The sequence below is a fragment of the Thermobia domestica genome, chromosome 4 (assembly GCF_964235325.1).
Source record: "Thermobia domestica chromosome 4, izTheDome1.hap1.1, whole genome shotgun sequence".
Classification (NCBI taxonomy): Eukaryota; Metazoa; Arthropoda; class Insecta; order Zygentoma; family Lepismatidae; genus Thermobia; species Thermobia domestica.
This window is the reverse complement of record NC_137457.1, coordinates 333,528,958-333,545,250: the sequence shown is the minus strand read 5'-3', so window position 1 is coordinate 333,545,250 and position 16,293 is coordinate 333,528,958. Positions and strand designations below refer to the sequence as shown.

At 37.4% G+C, this 16,293-nt stretch overlaps 1 protein-coding gene across 4 annotated transcripts in view; it reads right to left on the bottom strand.

Moving 5' to 3' along the window:
* Positions 1-16,293, bottom strand: part of LOC145684479 (uncharacterized) — a 100,206-nt gene that overhangs the window by 48,759 nt on the left and 35,154 nt on the right. For 2 of the 4 annotated variants that reach the window (XR_014131307.1, XM_081756919.1), the window contains exon 3: positions 863-941. Coding sequence is in view for 1 of the 4 variants with exons in the window: in XM_081756919.1 (XP_081613045.1) it covers positions 863-941 (79 nt within the window). In the remaining 3 variants the exon portion in view is untranslated. Of the gene's footprint in view, positions 1-862; positions 942-7,571; positions 7,820-16,293 lie in introns of those variants that run through there. The other 2 variants (XR_014131309.1, XR_014131308.1) reach the window with 2 other exon arrangements.

Here is a 16,293-nt window from a genome sequence, read left to right as displayed (position 1 = left end):
AAGCGATAGAAACGTACTTTGCTTGCGATTTGGTAGCGTCTAAAGCCGACGACAGACATTTTTGGTTTTGAACTTTGACGTTTTATAGAACAAAATATTTCAATCTGTACTTACATTTGTACAGTTTAAAAATATCGTGACCCAAAAGCTAAATTTCGTGACTTTCATGACCGTTTTCTGATTACGTGACTTTTTCCTGACATTCGTGACTTTCGTGGCCGATAGACACCCTGGAATGGGAAAATCGTTTTGATGTCTGCATCGCTGCTCGTTCGGTCCACATTCAATGTCTATAAGGTATAGTAAAAGATATATGAGTTTTTCTTTCAAATATGATGAATATCATTTAAATACGATTACCCAAAGAAACATAATACCACTTTAAAACATGATAGTATTTTTATGGACACGCTGTATATTCGGATAGTGCATAATGTAAAAAAAAAAAAAAAAAAAGGGAGGGGGGAGGTGTTTGCAAGGAACACTTAAATGTCAGTATTAGCATTGATTATAAAGTTCAAACAATTAAAACCAGCGTTTAGGCATTGAGAGATTGATACATATGCAAACTTGCAATTAAGAAGTGGATTTTAGTGCCATATATCCTTGACGGACTTTAATCCCGGGATGCTTATTTCTTAAGGCTGGAGGAAGACAGATTATGTTTCCGTTGAAATCGAATAAATTTTACGAGATATATCGTGTAACAAACAGATAGAAAAATGAACAGGAAAACAAATGACGGTTAAAGCTCGTTCAATTATGCATTTATGAAAAAGAAGAATAACTTTCTGTCTTTTTACAGAAAGTCTGTGTCAAAATGGCAGACTAAAGCTTTACTACTAAAAATAGAGAAACTCACCAAAGAATTTTTGTCCATGTTTTGAAGTTCCTTGTTCGGTCCGCTCTCCTCTTCTCCACTCTCATCACTGCTTTTCAACCTACAACGCAAAATACAAGTTCAGAGATTCATCAGTTTAAAATCCAAAAGGAACCAAAACAATTAGCAAAAACAGGAGTATACTATATGATGCAGCTGAATGGTCCAAAGTTCACTAAATTCACTAATTGTTGCGTTAATTCTCGGTTCAACGCCCTGTTCAGCACCGAAGCTATATGAGACGGGGACTCCGAACTTAACCTTTCTACGTCCACTAGAGATTTGAACGAAATCGTAAATCTCTCACGTTGGGGGGGAGGGGACCTGTTGACCAGCATTGCCAACCTGATCAGAAGATATCGTACGAAGCACTTACAATTATCGTTTTTCTTGTAAAGTTATCGTACTTTTTGTTTCCAGCCTCAATATCAAGCTTTATTATTATTATTAAGAGTAAACTAAGTCGAACGTTTACAGTTAAACAGGATGTCTACTGAAATTCCAAAATGAAAGTTCGTGACCTTTTCTTTACTAAGCCAATTTCGTAACATTCTCAAGAGTGAATTTGGTTGCGAACTGGGCCGAATTTTCATACACGCGATAGAAGCGTGATTTGCTTGTGATTTGGTAGCGTCTAAAGCCAACTACAGACATTTTTGGTGGTGAATTTTGACGTTTTATAGAACAAAAGTTTTCGGTGTGTACTTTTATTTGTACAAATAATAATAATAATAATAATAAAGAATTGTGACCCAAAAGCTAAATTTCGTGACTTTTTCTTGACTTTCACGACCGTTTTCTGATTTCGTGACTGTTTCGCGACTTTCTTGACTTTCGTGACCGATAGACACCCTGTTAAAGCTATATTTAATAATCTGCGTAGAAAACAAGATTGAAGTTCAATTCTTTACCAGTCTATCGAAAAGGCACACATGTAATTTTCTTTTAACATTTTATATTTAGTTATAAAAAAATTATCTAAATCAAGTAGCTAGTATTTACCCCTTGCTGATAGGGTGGATAAGGCGTTTTCTGTGTACGTGGTACACGGTTTGATTAAAGGTGGGACCACTTGCCTGGAGTACAAACACTACTAATGGTTTGGTTCAATTTTTCCGTAAGTTCCATCTCATACAAAATCAGTGTTCAAAATATATGTCAACTGCACTGATCCGATTAACTAATTACCTAGCAATAATAAACATGAGTAAACAGGTGAATTGGTTTTTATGATTTTAAAGTACGATAAACGTAAAATGTAGCTAACATTGTAACGTGAAAATATTTCAATTACTAAACTATTAACGGTAATTTATCTGCATTATTTACCTTCTCGAGACAGTAGTCGTCTTTGTAATGTTTTGAGTAATTTTGCCACATATGTTACAAAATTGATACTGTTTTTCGCGCAATGAATGAAATTTCTTTCGAATTTGACAGACTCACCAGGAGCTATTAAATTACTGTATAGGCCTATCACCTATTGCACATCGTACGGAGATTAAAATTATCGTATGATTCGATAATTATCGTGAATGTTGGCAACCCCGCTGCTGACCCCCCTAATTATCAAAGAATCATGATTTATACATCGTTGGAAAGTTTATGGAAGACATCTGTGCAGTTGCCACCCTATTCATAGAAGAAGCAGCAACAAAACCTCTTTATTCTTTCCCACTTGTCAACAACCACCTGAATTCCAGTAAACAATGACGCCCTCACTGGTTTACTATTTTTTGCTTAGCCTTACGTTTTTTCTCTCACAAGACTAATACTGAAAGCGGAACTGGTAGATTTGTACTATTTCCGGTGCAATGGGGAAGTGAAGTCCGAAGTGAATGTAGTATTGAATCTATAATGTGTTTCGTTAGTACAGGAATAAAAATTTTATAATGTCTCAGTAATTTCTTCCAGTTTGCGATAGGAGTGTTTGCGATCATGGGCCGAGTGCGGCCTGCAATATCGAAAATGAAATCCAATGAAACCTTGCAGTTTTACGTCCCACTATTATGCCAATTAAGCTAAAGAAGACGCTGATGAAAAGAAATGAAGCAAATTGAGACAGAAATAAAGACAGTGGGAGGAAACGAGAGAACCCCAAGAAAACCCACGCACCAGAGATAAACGCTCTACCACTGAGCCACTTCGGCCCCCGGCTGCAATATTGAATATTAAGATTTAACTAGGGATGATCAAAACCGTTTTTTAAAAATAAAAACAGGTTTTTAGAAAAACCGAAATTTCTGTTTTCTCCAAAACCGGTTCGGTTTTCAGCGAAACTGGTTTCGGTGAAAACTTTTGGAAAACACATAAAACTATTTCTGTGGAAACAGAATCGGTTCCCGGAGAACAACGAAACACTATTCTGCTCAGAGATAGAAAAAAATTTAAAAAAAAGAAAAAACGGAACCGGTTTTGGAGAAAACTGATAACTAGTTTCGGTGAAAACCCGAACCGGTTCTTTGAAAATTTTCAAAAACCGGTTTCGATTTTTCTAAAAAAAAAACGGTTTTCATGCCCACCACTAGTTTTAACCGGGGATACAAAAGCATCAGATGCAAGCTGAGTTCCGTTCCTACGTTAAATATACGTATTAAAGCATCTACAAGTTATTACACATAATAAGAAATTTGTACATTGTTGTAAGTATATTAAATTTCATTTATTAACAATTCGTGTATCAACATGGTAACAAGTAAAAAGTAAGATTAACAAGTAACATTTGAAGCGAAAAGCGTTACAACAAATAGCAGTTGTTTATTCGTTTGCAAATGAAGTGTTAAAAGTGTAATACGTGTTACAGAAATCTTGTGTAGTCCGGGAATATTGTGTTCATTTTCTTTACAGGAGTTACAAAGCAGACAACGATGGTATTATGGGAGTTCCAGCCTGTAAAAAGTAACAAATGGTTGCGAACATCACTACCACCTGAGTCGATGTATTAACATAATAATCAAGACGTAAAGGTAAGCTTTATTATTTTAGTAATTTCAACAACTACGCTTCTTAACTATTTATTACTAGCTGAAATACCCATTGTTCGCATGGGGGTTGTAATTGGAAATGAACGCCTACCGCGAAAACTATAAAATCGGCACTAATATCGGTCATTTTACATGATTTTTTACGTCTCGGTATTCCCTCCCCCCGCTCCGCATAAAATGGTAGCTGAATTTGAAAGTCATCGCTAATGGAAGTGTTACCATTGATCTCAGCGACTGCGAAAACTATGGATTTGACACTAATATCGGTCATTTTAACCCTCCTCCCGGAGTTGAATGGGGTGAATTTGGAATTTAATGCGATGGGAGTTTCACCATTGATCTCAGCAACCGCGAAAACTATGAATTTAACACTAATATTCGTCATTTTCTACTACTTTTACACGTCCTGGTAAAAGCTAACTGAGACGTCCCTGTTTCGAAATTAAAAATAAATAAATAACGCTTCGTCTTGGTGTAGGGCCTGGACCAAAGTACCCGTGACAAAACTTTGGTAACTCTCGGACCACTCATCTGGTCCCCAGGCCGCTCAGAGACAGACAGACACATACAAACAAATTCAATATTTTATTTATATTAGATTAACTTGAAGGACTATTTGATTGATTATGTCCATTAATTTTGATCAGAATGTAATGAAATTGAATTCGTTGACGGAAGTGATATCAAGGCGACGGGAAGTGGTAGAAATCAACCAGTTTTAGTTTAAACATTGATCACTATGGAACAAAAACAGTAGACCTAGCAGATAGGAAAAAGCAATTTCATGAAATCGTTTAAGCATCCTTAAGTCTGTGCTGAAACCGAAAGTGATAGAAATTCACTAAAACTTCAAGTTTCAATGTAGATCTTCACAGAACACAAACGAGAAGCTTATTTTGTTGGAATCGATTTAGCGTTATAAGAACAGGTATCATCTCTTATAATTCTTCGTTCAAACTCTGCCGTGTCGTGACAAAACGCTGTAACTTTGGCGGAGCAGTTTTGCGAAAAAGAGCCGTAAAGCTTTCATCCGAAAATGTGATCTGTATCTTGTAGAACCAGTGTAACTAGGCAATAATGGTCAACCAATCAATTTTCACCAAATTTAATCACACAACATACATTTACGTAACATTACATGTAAAAACGTGTTTCCAAAGTCAAGATACACTGGTTCTACACGATACAGATCACATTTTCGGATGAAAACTTTACGGCTCTTTTTCGCAAAACTGCTCCGCCAAAGTTACAGCGTTTTGTCACGACACGGCAGAACTAGAAGTGGCAGAAATCAACCATTTCCGGTTTTAACGTTGACCGCTACACAGTAAAAACGGTAATACATAGCGAAAAACGGTTCGCTGCAATCAATTAAGCGTTCCAACAATATATTCCATCTCCACTTTAATCCCTCTATTAAGGTAGCTCAGTGGCAAGCTATTTAACTCTGGTGCGCAGGGTCCCTGGTTCGATCCGCAACCAACTAAGTTTGTGGTGGGCAACATCGTGTAAATAGGTTTTCTAGGGTACTCTCATCTTCTCCCACATTCTCATTCCATCATCATTCACTTGTTTTAATCATCGTCTTCCTTAGCCTAAAGGGCATAAATATGTCACGTTCAACTGAAAGATTTCATTTTTTAAACCCCTGTACTAAAATTGATTGATTTTGAGTTTAACGTCCCTTTCAGCCGCGAGGCCATGTAAGACGGGACCTAATGATTAACGTGGAATCCGAACCACATGAGCTCCCGCCGGGAATCGAGGTCTCCCACGCCAAAGACGCGTACGCTAACCGCTTAGCCATGAAGGAGCTCTTGGATGTGGTAGAATCGGGAATCGAGTTGCAGTTTCAACATTAACTGAAAAAATATAACGCCACAGAAACAAAACTCCAGCATGTGAGGCTGTTACTTTGTTTTGAATATCTCCAATGCAAATTTCTTCACTGACTAAAATGGTATCCAAGAAACTGAGGCCCACCACCTGCCAGAAACTATTCGAGTGCTGCGACATTCTACCCGTGTATGTGTGTCTATGTGGGAAGAGAGAGTGTGCGAGGGCGAAGAGGGGGGGGGGGGCGACAGATATCCAGAAATTACGAAAATGATGAGAAGACTACAATCGCGTAACTGCTGTCTGTGGGGAGAAACTGGTTGGGGAAGTGCAACATGTGTTGAACGACAATTCAAAATTTTCTCAACAGTGACCAGATAGGTTTAAAACGATAAAGGATAACAAGTAATATTTATACCAACAAAGCTAGAAAACAAACTTATTACGAAGTAGTGCACAAAGCTGAGAACATTCTGAACTATTTGCAAGGAGGACTGCAATCATGAACATGCATTCAAAATTCTGGCAGAGATAAATTTCTTAATCAACTAAAGTACAAAATGACAATGATTTGATGCAAGTGTGGTAAAAATTTTCAAAAAGGGTCATTTCCAAAGTTGTGTATGCCATCAAGTAACTAGCTTATTTCTCATGTTATTACGGTACAAAACTTGGAACTTTAGACCTTTTCGCTGTGTAGCAGGGTTGAATTGTAACATTGCTTACATTTAAAATATTTCGTGAAGTCTAAGAGCTCTATGCATGAACCTTAAGCTGATTTAGGATTTAGATTTCTGGGCTTTCGGCATCTAAGGCCATTTAGCCCGTCACGTTTCAGGGATGACGTCCCTCGGACAACACATTATCCGGGGAAAGGAAAGGAAGGAAGCGGCCTGGGACCTATAAGTTAGGTACCACCCCGGCACTTGCCTGGCGTGAATGAGGAAAACCCAGGAAAACCTCATTCAGGGTGACAGGCCTGAAAAAACTTTTTATACTTTTTCGACCAAGAGTCCCACCGGGAATTGAACCTGGGACCACACGCACCTAAGGCGAGAGCGTTGGGGACTACGCTACGCGGGGAATGAACGCTGATTGGAAACATTAGAAATAAGGATTCATTGTTTTCGTTATTTCTGAATACTGCGTAACTTGCAACACTTTAATACTTGGAAGGTACTAATTTTGCGAACTAATACAATACAGGCGAACAGTATTTAGCGAAGACCAAATCAAGTATGAAAATAAGAAATATTTGTAATTAACAATTAATGAATGAATGACGGGAATGAAATAGGATTAATTCTAGGTAAGCTATATTAAGATAATAACAAATTAATAGCAATACAACGTTGAAAATAGGTTCACGTAGGTCTAATCCAAGACCGCCAACAGCGGAAGATCAGCTGGTCAACTCTTATTTAGCTAGCTTTACTATCGTTTACAGAGAAGAGCAGAAGACACGAAATCACCCCGAAATCAAGTTGAACCTTGTACAAGTACAGCCACATGTTTGACATCTAGGCCTACTTTGTGTTCCCAACAGGTTTATGTATTTCGATTATTACAACAACCCATATTACAACAACCAACCAACAACCCATATCTTCGCATAGAAGGCAAATCGAAATGTTTGTAATCTCGCAAATATATGTACAAGGCGATATTCATAAATCATTTCATATTTAGTAGGCATAGCCGTAATAATACTACGGTAGAGACATGTGTTTCGCGCAAAATACATATATTACGCCAAATAACTCAGCAAAGACTTCATACATAACCTTATCACCTGTAAATAAACATTCAAGTAAATATAAAAACATGACCTACATTCTACTTCGTATTACAAGACTACATTCTATACTTACGCTTCAAATTTATTCGACATAATTATACAATTATCAAATATGGGGAAGTTCTCAATATCCAAATTAAGTTTTATCAATAATATATATACAAATTAAAACAAATGAGCAAGAAAAATACAACTAATTGATTTATAAATATACAAAATTTACAATCTTTTTGCCACGGTTTGCGATTCGCAACTAGCTGTTGTTTTGTTCATATTCTGATTTTCCACAGATAGTTTATTACGATAATAACTTTTAGGTTGCATTCATCGGCAAAGCAATTTTTATACTTTTGCATTTTTGCGTTGTCTTACTGTACTCAGAATTTTGCGAAGACTGATAGGAATTACTTTCTATAATTAAATTGTGAAGGAGAATTTAAGCAAGAAATCAAGGACCTTCATTTCGTTCATTCTCACTTTCGAGCACATTACGTAACGATTTGAGTCAACAGAACGCAAAGTTTGCGATAATTTGCAAAGCAGTTCTTACGATTATTTAATTTTTTGTGTTGCATTATTGTAAGCAGAATTTTGTGAGGACTGGTATGGATTGGCAAGTATGTCAAGCTCCTTCATGGCTAAGCAGTTAGCGCACGCGCCTTTGGTTTGGGAGACACGGATTCGATGCCCGGTGGGAGTTTATGCGGTTTCCATTCCATATTAATCTGTAGGTGCACGTCCCATATAGCCGCGCTGCTGTACGGGACGTTAAACTATAAATCAATTTAACTCATGGCACGTATGTCAAGACAAAATAGCCAATCTAACAATTATAATTGAAAATAGTCTCAATCGTTTGCGCTACGTTTATACTGGATTGTGCCGTTCAATTTTCGTTTGTACCATCAACCAGAATACTTAACTCTTTGGGGATCATATGGTACATTTTGTACCATGCGCGTTTTTCATGGTACATTGCGTTATTTCTCTTCTATTTGAGCTTTTTCGTCCGTTTTCTTTTTTTTTGTTTGTTTTTCAAGACCAGAGACATTGTAGAAGACATTACCTATGGTTTCAGACCGTCCTGCGTCCAGACATAGGAGGTGATGACGTCATAATTTTGAAATATAAATTTTCCCTTATGAAGCCTATGTTCATTATTTTTTGGCGGGCTTATTTTTTTCACGTAGAAGATTGAAATTTTGCACAAACATTCAGTCCAGCAAGTAGTATTTACCAGATTTTTTGTTCCGATGTCAGTGTTAAAACAGGAGGGAACCAGAGGGGCAAAGGGTTAAAAAAGGGATATTTTTACCCCAAAAATTCCGTTTTTCGTCATTTTCCCGCCTCACATACATGATGGGGACACGTGAGTCATATCGTCTGAAAGGCAGTTCCATTCTGAAGAGAATGACGGTCGAATTATTATCCTAGGGTAATTAGGGCCGTCTCAGTGAATTTTTATCAAAATATACTTCTGTATAGGGTAAAAATGGGGCATGGTCGGCACATTTTTTTGGCGGGCCTATTTTTTCACGTAGAAGATTGAAATTTTGCACAAACATTTAGTCCACCAAGTAGTTTTTACCAGATTTTTTCCCAATCTCTGCGTAAAAACAGGGGGGTCCAGAGGGGCAAAAGTTGAAAAAAGGAATTTTTAGACCAAAAATCCCTCTTTTCGGGATTTTCCCGCCTAACATACATGATAAAGACACGTGAGTCATACCGTTTGAAAGGCAGTTTTATTCTGAAGAGAATGATGTGCGAAACATGACTCTAGGGTAATTAGGGATGTCTCAGGAATTTTTTTCCCTGAGATCATGGTGTTTTGCGGTAATTTTGGGCATTGTGAGAATTCCTGATAAAATTTCTCCCGCCCTTACTATTCAAGATAGAAACTTGAAATTTGGTACACGCATTTAGTTTACCAAGTACTATTTATCAGATTTTTTTGAAGGTCTTTACGTTCACACAGGGGGGGGGGGGCAGGAGGTCCAAAGTTGGACAAAAAAAAAATTCCCCCTCAAAATTTTTCCTTCGACATCAATTTTCCCTCTCCTGGTATATGGTATGGGCATGCAAGTGATACCATTTGAATGCCAGCTTTATTCTGAAGAGAATGAGGTATGAACCATGATCCTAGGATAAATAGTGACGATACAGTAGCTGCTTGACTGAAAGTCTAAAAAATAGCCCAAAAAGCCATGATCCGGAAAGGGTAAATAAATTAAATAAAGTGACGATTCTGGCTTGATAGTCGAGTTACAAAACTCCACCAATCAGAATATTTTCATGCTAATTTCAAATTACGTTGTGCTACGTGTGTACTATTTAGATTTCCGACCTTTCTTACAAATAATAGCTTCTTAAACAAAAAATAGGTGGCGATGCTGGTTTGACAAGTGAAATACGCCATTACGTAAAATATACCTCAAAAGTTTCAATACTATTGTGCTGTTGATCTGGAGCACATAATAAACGGAATAAAATGGCGATGCTTGCTTGATAATCAAGTTAAAATCGGCAGCAATCAATTTTCTTTTCAAACTAATTTTAAATTAGGTTTGTAACGATTACTAGTTGTTAGTGCTTTATTGTGTCGTTCAAACTTTGATTTGCACTATTTACCGGAATAAATAATAAATGAGAAAAGCCGGGGATGTTGGCTTGACAGTAAAGTGAAAATCGTCAAAACTGAAAAGTATTGGAAAAACTAATTTTAAATTAGGCTTAAACGATTGTTAATCATTTGTGCTGAATTGTGCTGTTGAAATTTTCATTTGTGCTATCAACCGGAAAACATAATAAAGGAAATAAAATGGCGATGCTGATTTGATAACAGAGTTAAATCACCAGCCTTTAATCAGAGGCAGATCTAGAAGATAAAAACGGGTGGGGGGGGGGGGCAGCGAGACCCCAGACTATGATACGTATATCATGAGTTTACTATACGCTTTCAAAAAAATATAAATAATAGCTTAAATTATTTTTTGTCACTCAAAAACTGGGGTCCCTAGGCCCTCCTGGCTCCGAGCTAGATCCGCCACTGCGATTAATATAATTGACAACATATTTCAAAGTACGCTTAGTCAGTTATGCTATGTTTGTGATGGATTGTGCTATTAAGATTTTTTTTTTTATCAGTAATCAAACGTTAGATGGCGATACTAGTTTCATGTCAAGCGACAATCACCATCCCACTGCAGCGGTCGCGCGGATCACTATTGTGATCCAGGGGTATATCTTTTGTTGCCACGAGGAGTTGGTACAAGGTTTGACTTTGAGCAGCCATCTACCTTCCACCCACATCATGTGAGACAAACCAGTGATGTCACAGCTTTCCTGCTGTCAAAATTGCGTTTATCGGGTGCTCGTTTTTATAGTTGGATCACTATTGTGATCCACGCGACCAAACACGGACTTCGTTTTTTAAAACTTGATCATTTTTGTTTTTGGTATAACTGTGTTTCTTTTTTATAATTAGTGTTTAAAATGTCGGAACGAGACCGTGAACAGATATGTAAGTGGTTAAATGAAACAGAAAGTGACTGTGACAGCATTGTTGGTATATAAGACCCAGACGAAGTAGAGGAAGACCTCTTCATTGATAATGTAGTTTCTTTTGAATTCGACAGTAATGGAGATCAACAAAACGAAGAAGCAGAGGCTGCAACAGAACCTCCAATACTTGCAGAAGTAGCAGATGAAGATATTCCACTATTAGCAAGAAGTACAGGAGAACTTCAACTACCTAATCTTGATTTACGTGAGTTTTAAATAGGTAGGGAAAGAGGTGAGAAAAGAGAGCCAACCCGCTGGTATTTAAGCCTCAATTGCCACGTACTTCCAGAGCTCGATATATCAATATAATACCTCCTTTTCATGCACCTGGCTCTCAGGGTGATGCAAAAAATGCTCGCATGCCTGTTAGGGCGTTTGCTTGCCTGATTAAAGATAAAATGAATAAGTTTTGTTATAAGTTTGTTATGAGTTTTGTTAAAATTACAAAAAGTCTTATAAATAAGTATGTTTTTCTTTAAATAATAAAAAAATATTATTAAAATGTGCGTTATACTTTGCTTTATACTCTCCACCATCATATAATAACAGTACTATAAATATAACCCAGTGAAAAAAAATAAGCTGTGGATCAGAATAGTAATCTACGCGACCAAACACGTAATCTGAAAAGCGCGACCACTGCAGTGTTAAAATTTATCTCGTAATATTAAAATGATTACGAAACGATTCTGGTTTCTTTATGCCGTTCAAAATTTCGTATTCATTCATGGGTCATTTATATTGGATGAAAAGTTACATAGGCCTATATAGCATCCAAATTGTACTGAAACTCCAACTAGTTATAACCATATATTAAACATTTATAAGGTGTTTATTCACATATTTACGGGAATTATCTAACCAGGTTAGTCGATTTTGACCGGTGGGTACTAGTGCTGTGTAGGGATGGGCATGAGTCGAGCTAAAACTCGACTCAATTCGAAACTCGACGTCAAAGGTAATTTTCTCCAGTAGAGTTCCGAGCCGAGTCACTGTTTTTGAGGTCGAGTTTCGAGTCGAGTCGAATTTGATTAATAGCTCTCTCGTTTAGCTCGTTTTGAAACCATGGCCTGATTAGGTTATAAAGCTAAAGCCATGAGAAATGTAAGCAGTATTGTTTTATACTTTTAGTGTTGCTCACGACAGAGGACACTACCAGCGTGTCGTCTCGATAACGAGACGACAATAGAATTTTATAACAAGACAGCCTCAAATGTCGTGAGCATAAACTGTTGTTCTTACCATCAAGGCTGGGACCTGCACGGCCGAATTTTTGAACCCAGCAGAAGCCCAACTCAGTTAGTGATGTCAACCGGTTCAGTTCGGTTCAACTGATTGTTGTTGTTGATTTTAGGTTAGCGTCCCTTTCAGCAGCGAGGCTATATGAGACGTGGACCTACTGATTAACGTGGAATCCGAACCACATGAGCTCCCGCCGGGAATCGAACTCGGGTCTCCCACGATAAAGGCGCGTACGCTAACCGCTTAGCCACGGAGGAGCTCTCGGTTCAACTGAGCGAATAGTTCGAGCCGGCTCAGGTGGGATGAGCCATTAGCTCGGATGATTTGAGCCGACGGCTTAAGCCGGCTCGATTGGGATGAGTCATCGACTTCGTTCAGGTGAGCTATCGGCTCGAGCCACCTCCATTGAAACGGTCTCTTGGCTCGGTTCGACTCGGCTCAACTGATCTGATTGCTCGAAACGGATCGATTGGAGTGAGCTATTAGCGCGGCTAGGTTCGCCTCGGTAGTGAATGAGCTGTGAGCCGAGCCGCTTGATTTCTTGACAACCCTAAACCCGGGGCGAGCAGTTTTGAACATGTTTACAGGGCGTCCTATAAGTTTTACACAACTTTTGGCTTGAGCCCGAATTCTTCTCCTCCGGAACTCAAACCCAGAACGATGTCCTTGGCTTCTTAAGACTTCTCAACGACCGAGATCTGCTGTCAACTAGTTTTTAGTATTCAGATACAAACTCCTATCTTTCATGGATATACACGGTGTTATATTAATAATAATAATAATAATAATAATAATAATAATAATAATAATAATAATAATAATAATAATAATAATAATAATAATAATAATTTGTGGTAGTAGTAGTAGTATCATTGATACTTGTCTATGTAGGATCGTATTGTCTATGTAGGATACTTGAAGAAAATACTTGAAAATACATTCAGGATTTAGTTCGATTTGGCTCGACCCGAATTCGAGTCGAGTTGGAGGAAATTTTTCGAGCTGAGTTCTCGAGTCGAGCTCAAAGTTGTCTGTTTCGAGTCGAGCTCAAAGTTGTCTGTTTCGAGTCGAGTCGAGTTTAAAAAAAAAACTCGCTCGAGCCCATCTCTAGTGCTGTGTTTACAGCTGTTAAGCGGCGATCGCGGAAGATACGGGAGAGAAGAGTCTCACTGCTACAGGCAAGCACGTAGGTAGAAATTTATTTCCGGAGGGGTCCAATTCAACAGGAGGATAAATCACCTAGGTACACTAACATTAAAAAAAAATCACACCTAAAAATTATACTAAATGTACAGAAGAGGTCCGGTACTCAGGATCCACCTCTTGGCTGCATAGGTCGCTGCAGGATAAAATGAAATATTTGAGTTTTACGTCCCACGGTTATCCGGTTAGGCTAAAGGAGACGGTTATGATGAGTGATGAATAAAATGGTGGAATGAAGAAAGTGGGAGGAAACAGGAGAACCCCAAGAAAACCCACGCGCACGGTGTTTGTCCACCACAAAGTTCACTTGGCGGGGGCTGGGATCGAACCCGGGACCCGAAGCACCAGAGGTGAACGCTCTATCACTGAGCCAACGCGGCCCCATCACTGAAGAATATCTAACGGAATTTCAGTTTCAGTTTAAATGTTATAAGTGGCCTAATTTGTTTCCACTTAATACAGAACGTCACTACTCTATATAATTTTATTGAATGTAGAAATGGTTCACCATTCCTGTAGTAATGAAGAGATATTGCAGATGATAATATATGGATGGAAAGTATTAATACCAGAACTATTTGATAAATCGACAATTCAGTTACATTCTACCGTTCAAAGGCGATTGGCCTATCTTTCTTCAACCTAGTCTTGAGTCGAGTTTTCTCTTATTTAATAACATTGGAACATTACTTTTTCTCGAATATTTCTCAGTTTACAATGAACCGATCGTTAGAAAAATTAACATGGAGTCAGGCCGATAATAAAGGATGGGATTAAATCTTTACTACAAGCCTGCGATCACTATGATGGCTACTGGAGAACTGTTGCCTTCTCCCAAAGCACCCTTCAACTGGATTCTCTTTTTAGACCAATTCGGTAGGGGTGTCCCTTTTGGTAATGAACTGTCGTCGACATAGCTCGAGCCATCTCTAACATTCACTATAGCACGCAATCCTTCCCATCCGACAGACAAGTGTCTTCATAAAACTGGTAGTTGTTCGGGATTATGTTTAAATTATATTAAAACATATTGCAAGAAAAATGTAGTTGATTCAAATCAAAGGTATTATAACATCAATTGTATGAATGTTTTTGGAATAGGTTTAAAGGATAAAAACAATCAAGATAAAATAGTCGATTTATGGAATGGACGTATTCCATAGTATCATATGTTATTTCAAAAAATGATCCTACGACACTGTACTCAATATTGTAAATCAAATGATTTAATTGAGGTAGTAAACATCTTTGTATTTATAGAGATTCATAAATCGTTACGTAAAGGAACTCTATTTATGTTGATGAAAGAATAATTGAATCAGTAGTTTTGAAAAGGTCGAGTCAGAAAATGACCAGTTTGCTTCAGTCTAACTTTTCATTGATTTATTTTGGAACACACAACAGTGGCGGCTCGTACCAAAATGCTCAGGGTAGGCAAATTATATTAAAGTATATAATCTAATTTAGAAGCTTACCTTTAGCTGTAGAACAGATCTATGCTCCGATCCTTCCTACTAGCATAACGTTTAATGATATTCTCATACCAAAATTCGTGTTTTTCCAACTTATCCAGAAGTCGACTTTCAATAAACACTGTAGCTAAAGCTGAAATTCTGTTGTCCCATGGTGCTCCTTAAATACAATTTTACTCTCTTCAAACACAAAAAGCTCCTCTCAACGCTGCAGCTTGTACCAGGTATTGTTGCAGCTAATCAGACTTCCGGTAACACATTATGAAAATCACCATATATTCTTTATAATGCCTGATACAGTACGATGTAAGAACAGACTCTCCGAATAGACTCATTCTAAGGAAAACATTTCTGGAATTCATTGGACTTAGATGAATCTACTAACTACAGGAATACCAGATTCTAAATGTCTGCAAACCATGTCTTACGCTGATTTACAATGTTGTCCAAAGTTTCAAAATATATCTGTCTATATTGAGCAAGGTTTGTATCAATACTATCTCTATTACTCTTTATGTTGTTTGTATCGTTGATCACGTTAAAACATTTTTCAGCTTCTTTTTCATTTCGCATTTCCTCTAGTCCCTCTATGTGTCTTTGTATAACTGTGAAATCAGAGGCGGCGATTAGGGGACAACAGGGGGCAGTTGAGCCCCACTTTTTTGAAGTGACCCTTAATGTATGTAGTTTCATTTGGAAATGTAAAGTTTTTGTGTGTATTACTGGTTCATAGAAAAAAAAAATGGTGACATATAATATTTGCCGTTGGGATAATACGTATTGGTTTTTTCTCTTCCCGTCGAGTTAAGAAAGCTACAGAAATTGCGTTTTAATTGCAATTCAAAGCAATTAATATTGCAATTGCGTATTTCTTTAAATGTCGTAGCATATGCTTGTAGTATGTACTGTCTTTCATTTTCTAAGAGTAATAACATACATTTAATGGCATGTGTGGAATTACAAATATAAGTTGTTCATTAATCTCCACCACTATAACTTTTACAAAATAACATAATTCAATTCAATATAACTTCTACACATAAAGCCTCGTTATTCATTACTATAATTAATATTATCCTTTCTATTTATTTATTTTGCAAATTTATTAAATAATCTGATCACGGATAGAATTTTAAGATGTTCATGAGTAAGAAATCAAATCTCTTTTTACAGTCTCGTTGTTTAAGAGCACAAAGAAAGGGCTAGTACCTACTTGTCAATTTACTTAATAAAATACGGGTATTTTAACTGAAAAAGATAGTTTCCTATTAGTTATACAACCTTTCGTCAAACAGTGTTAGAAACAACGAGTAAAAC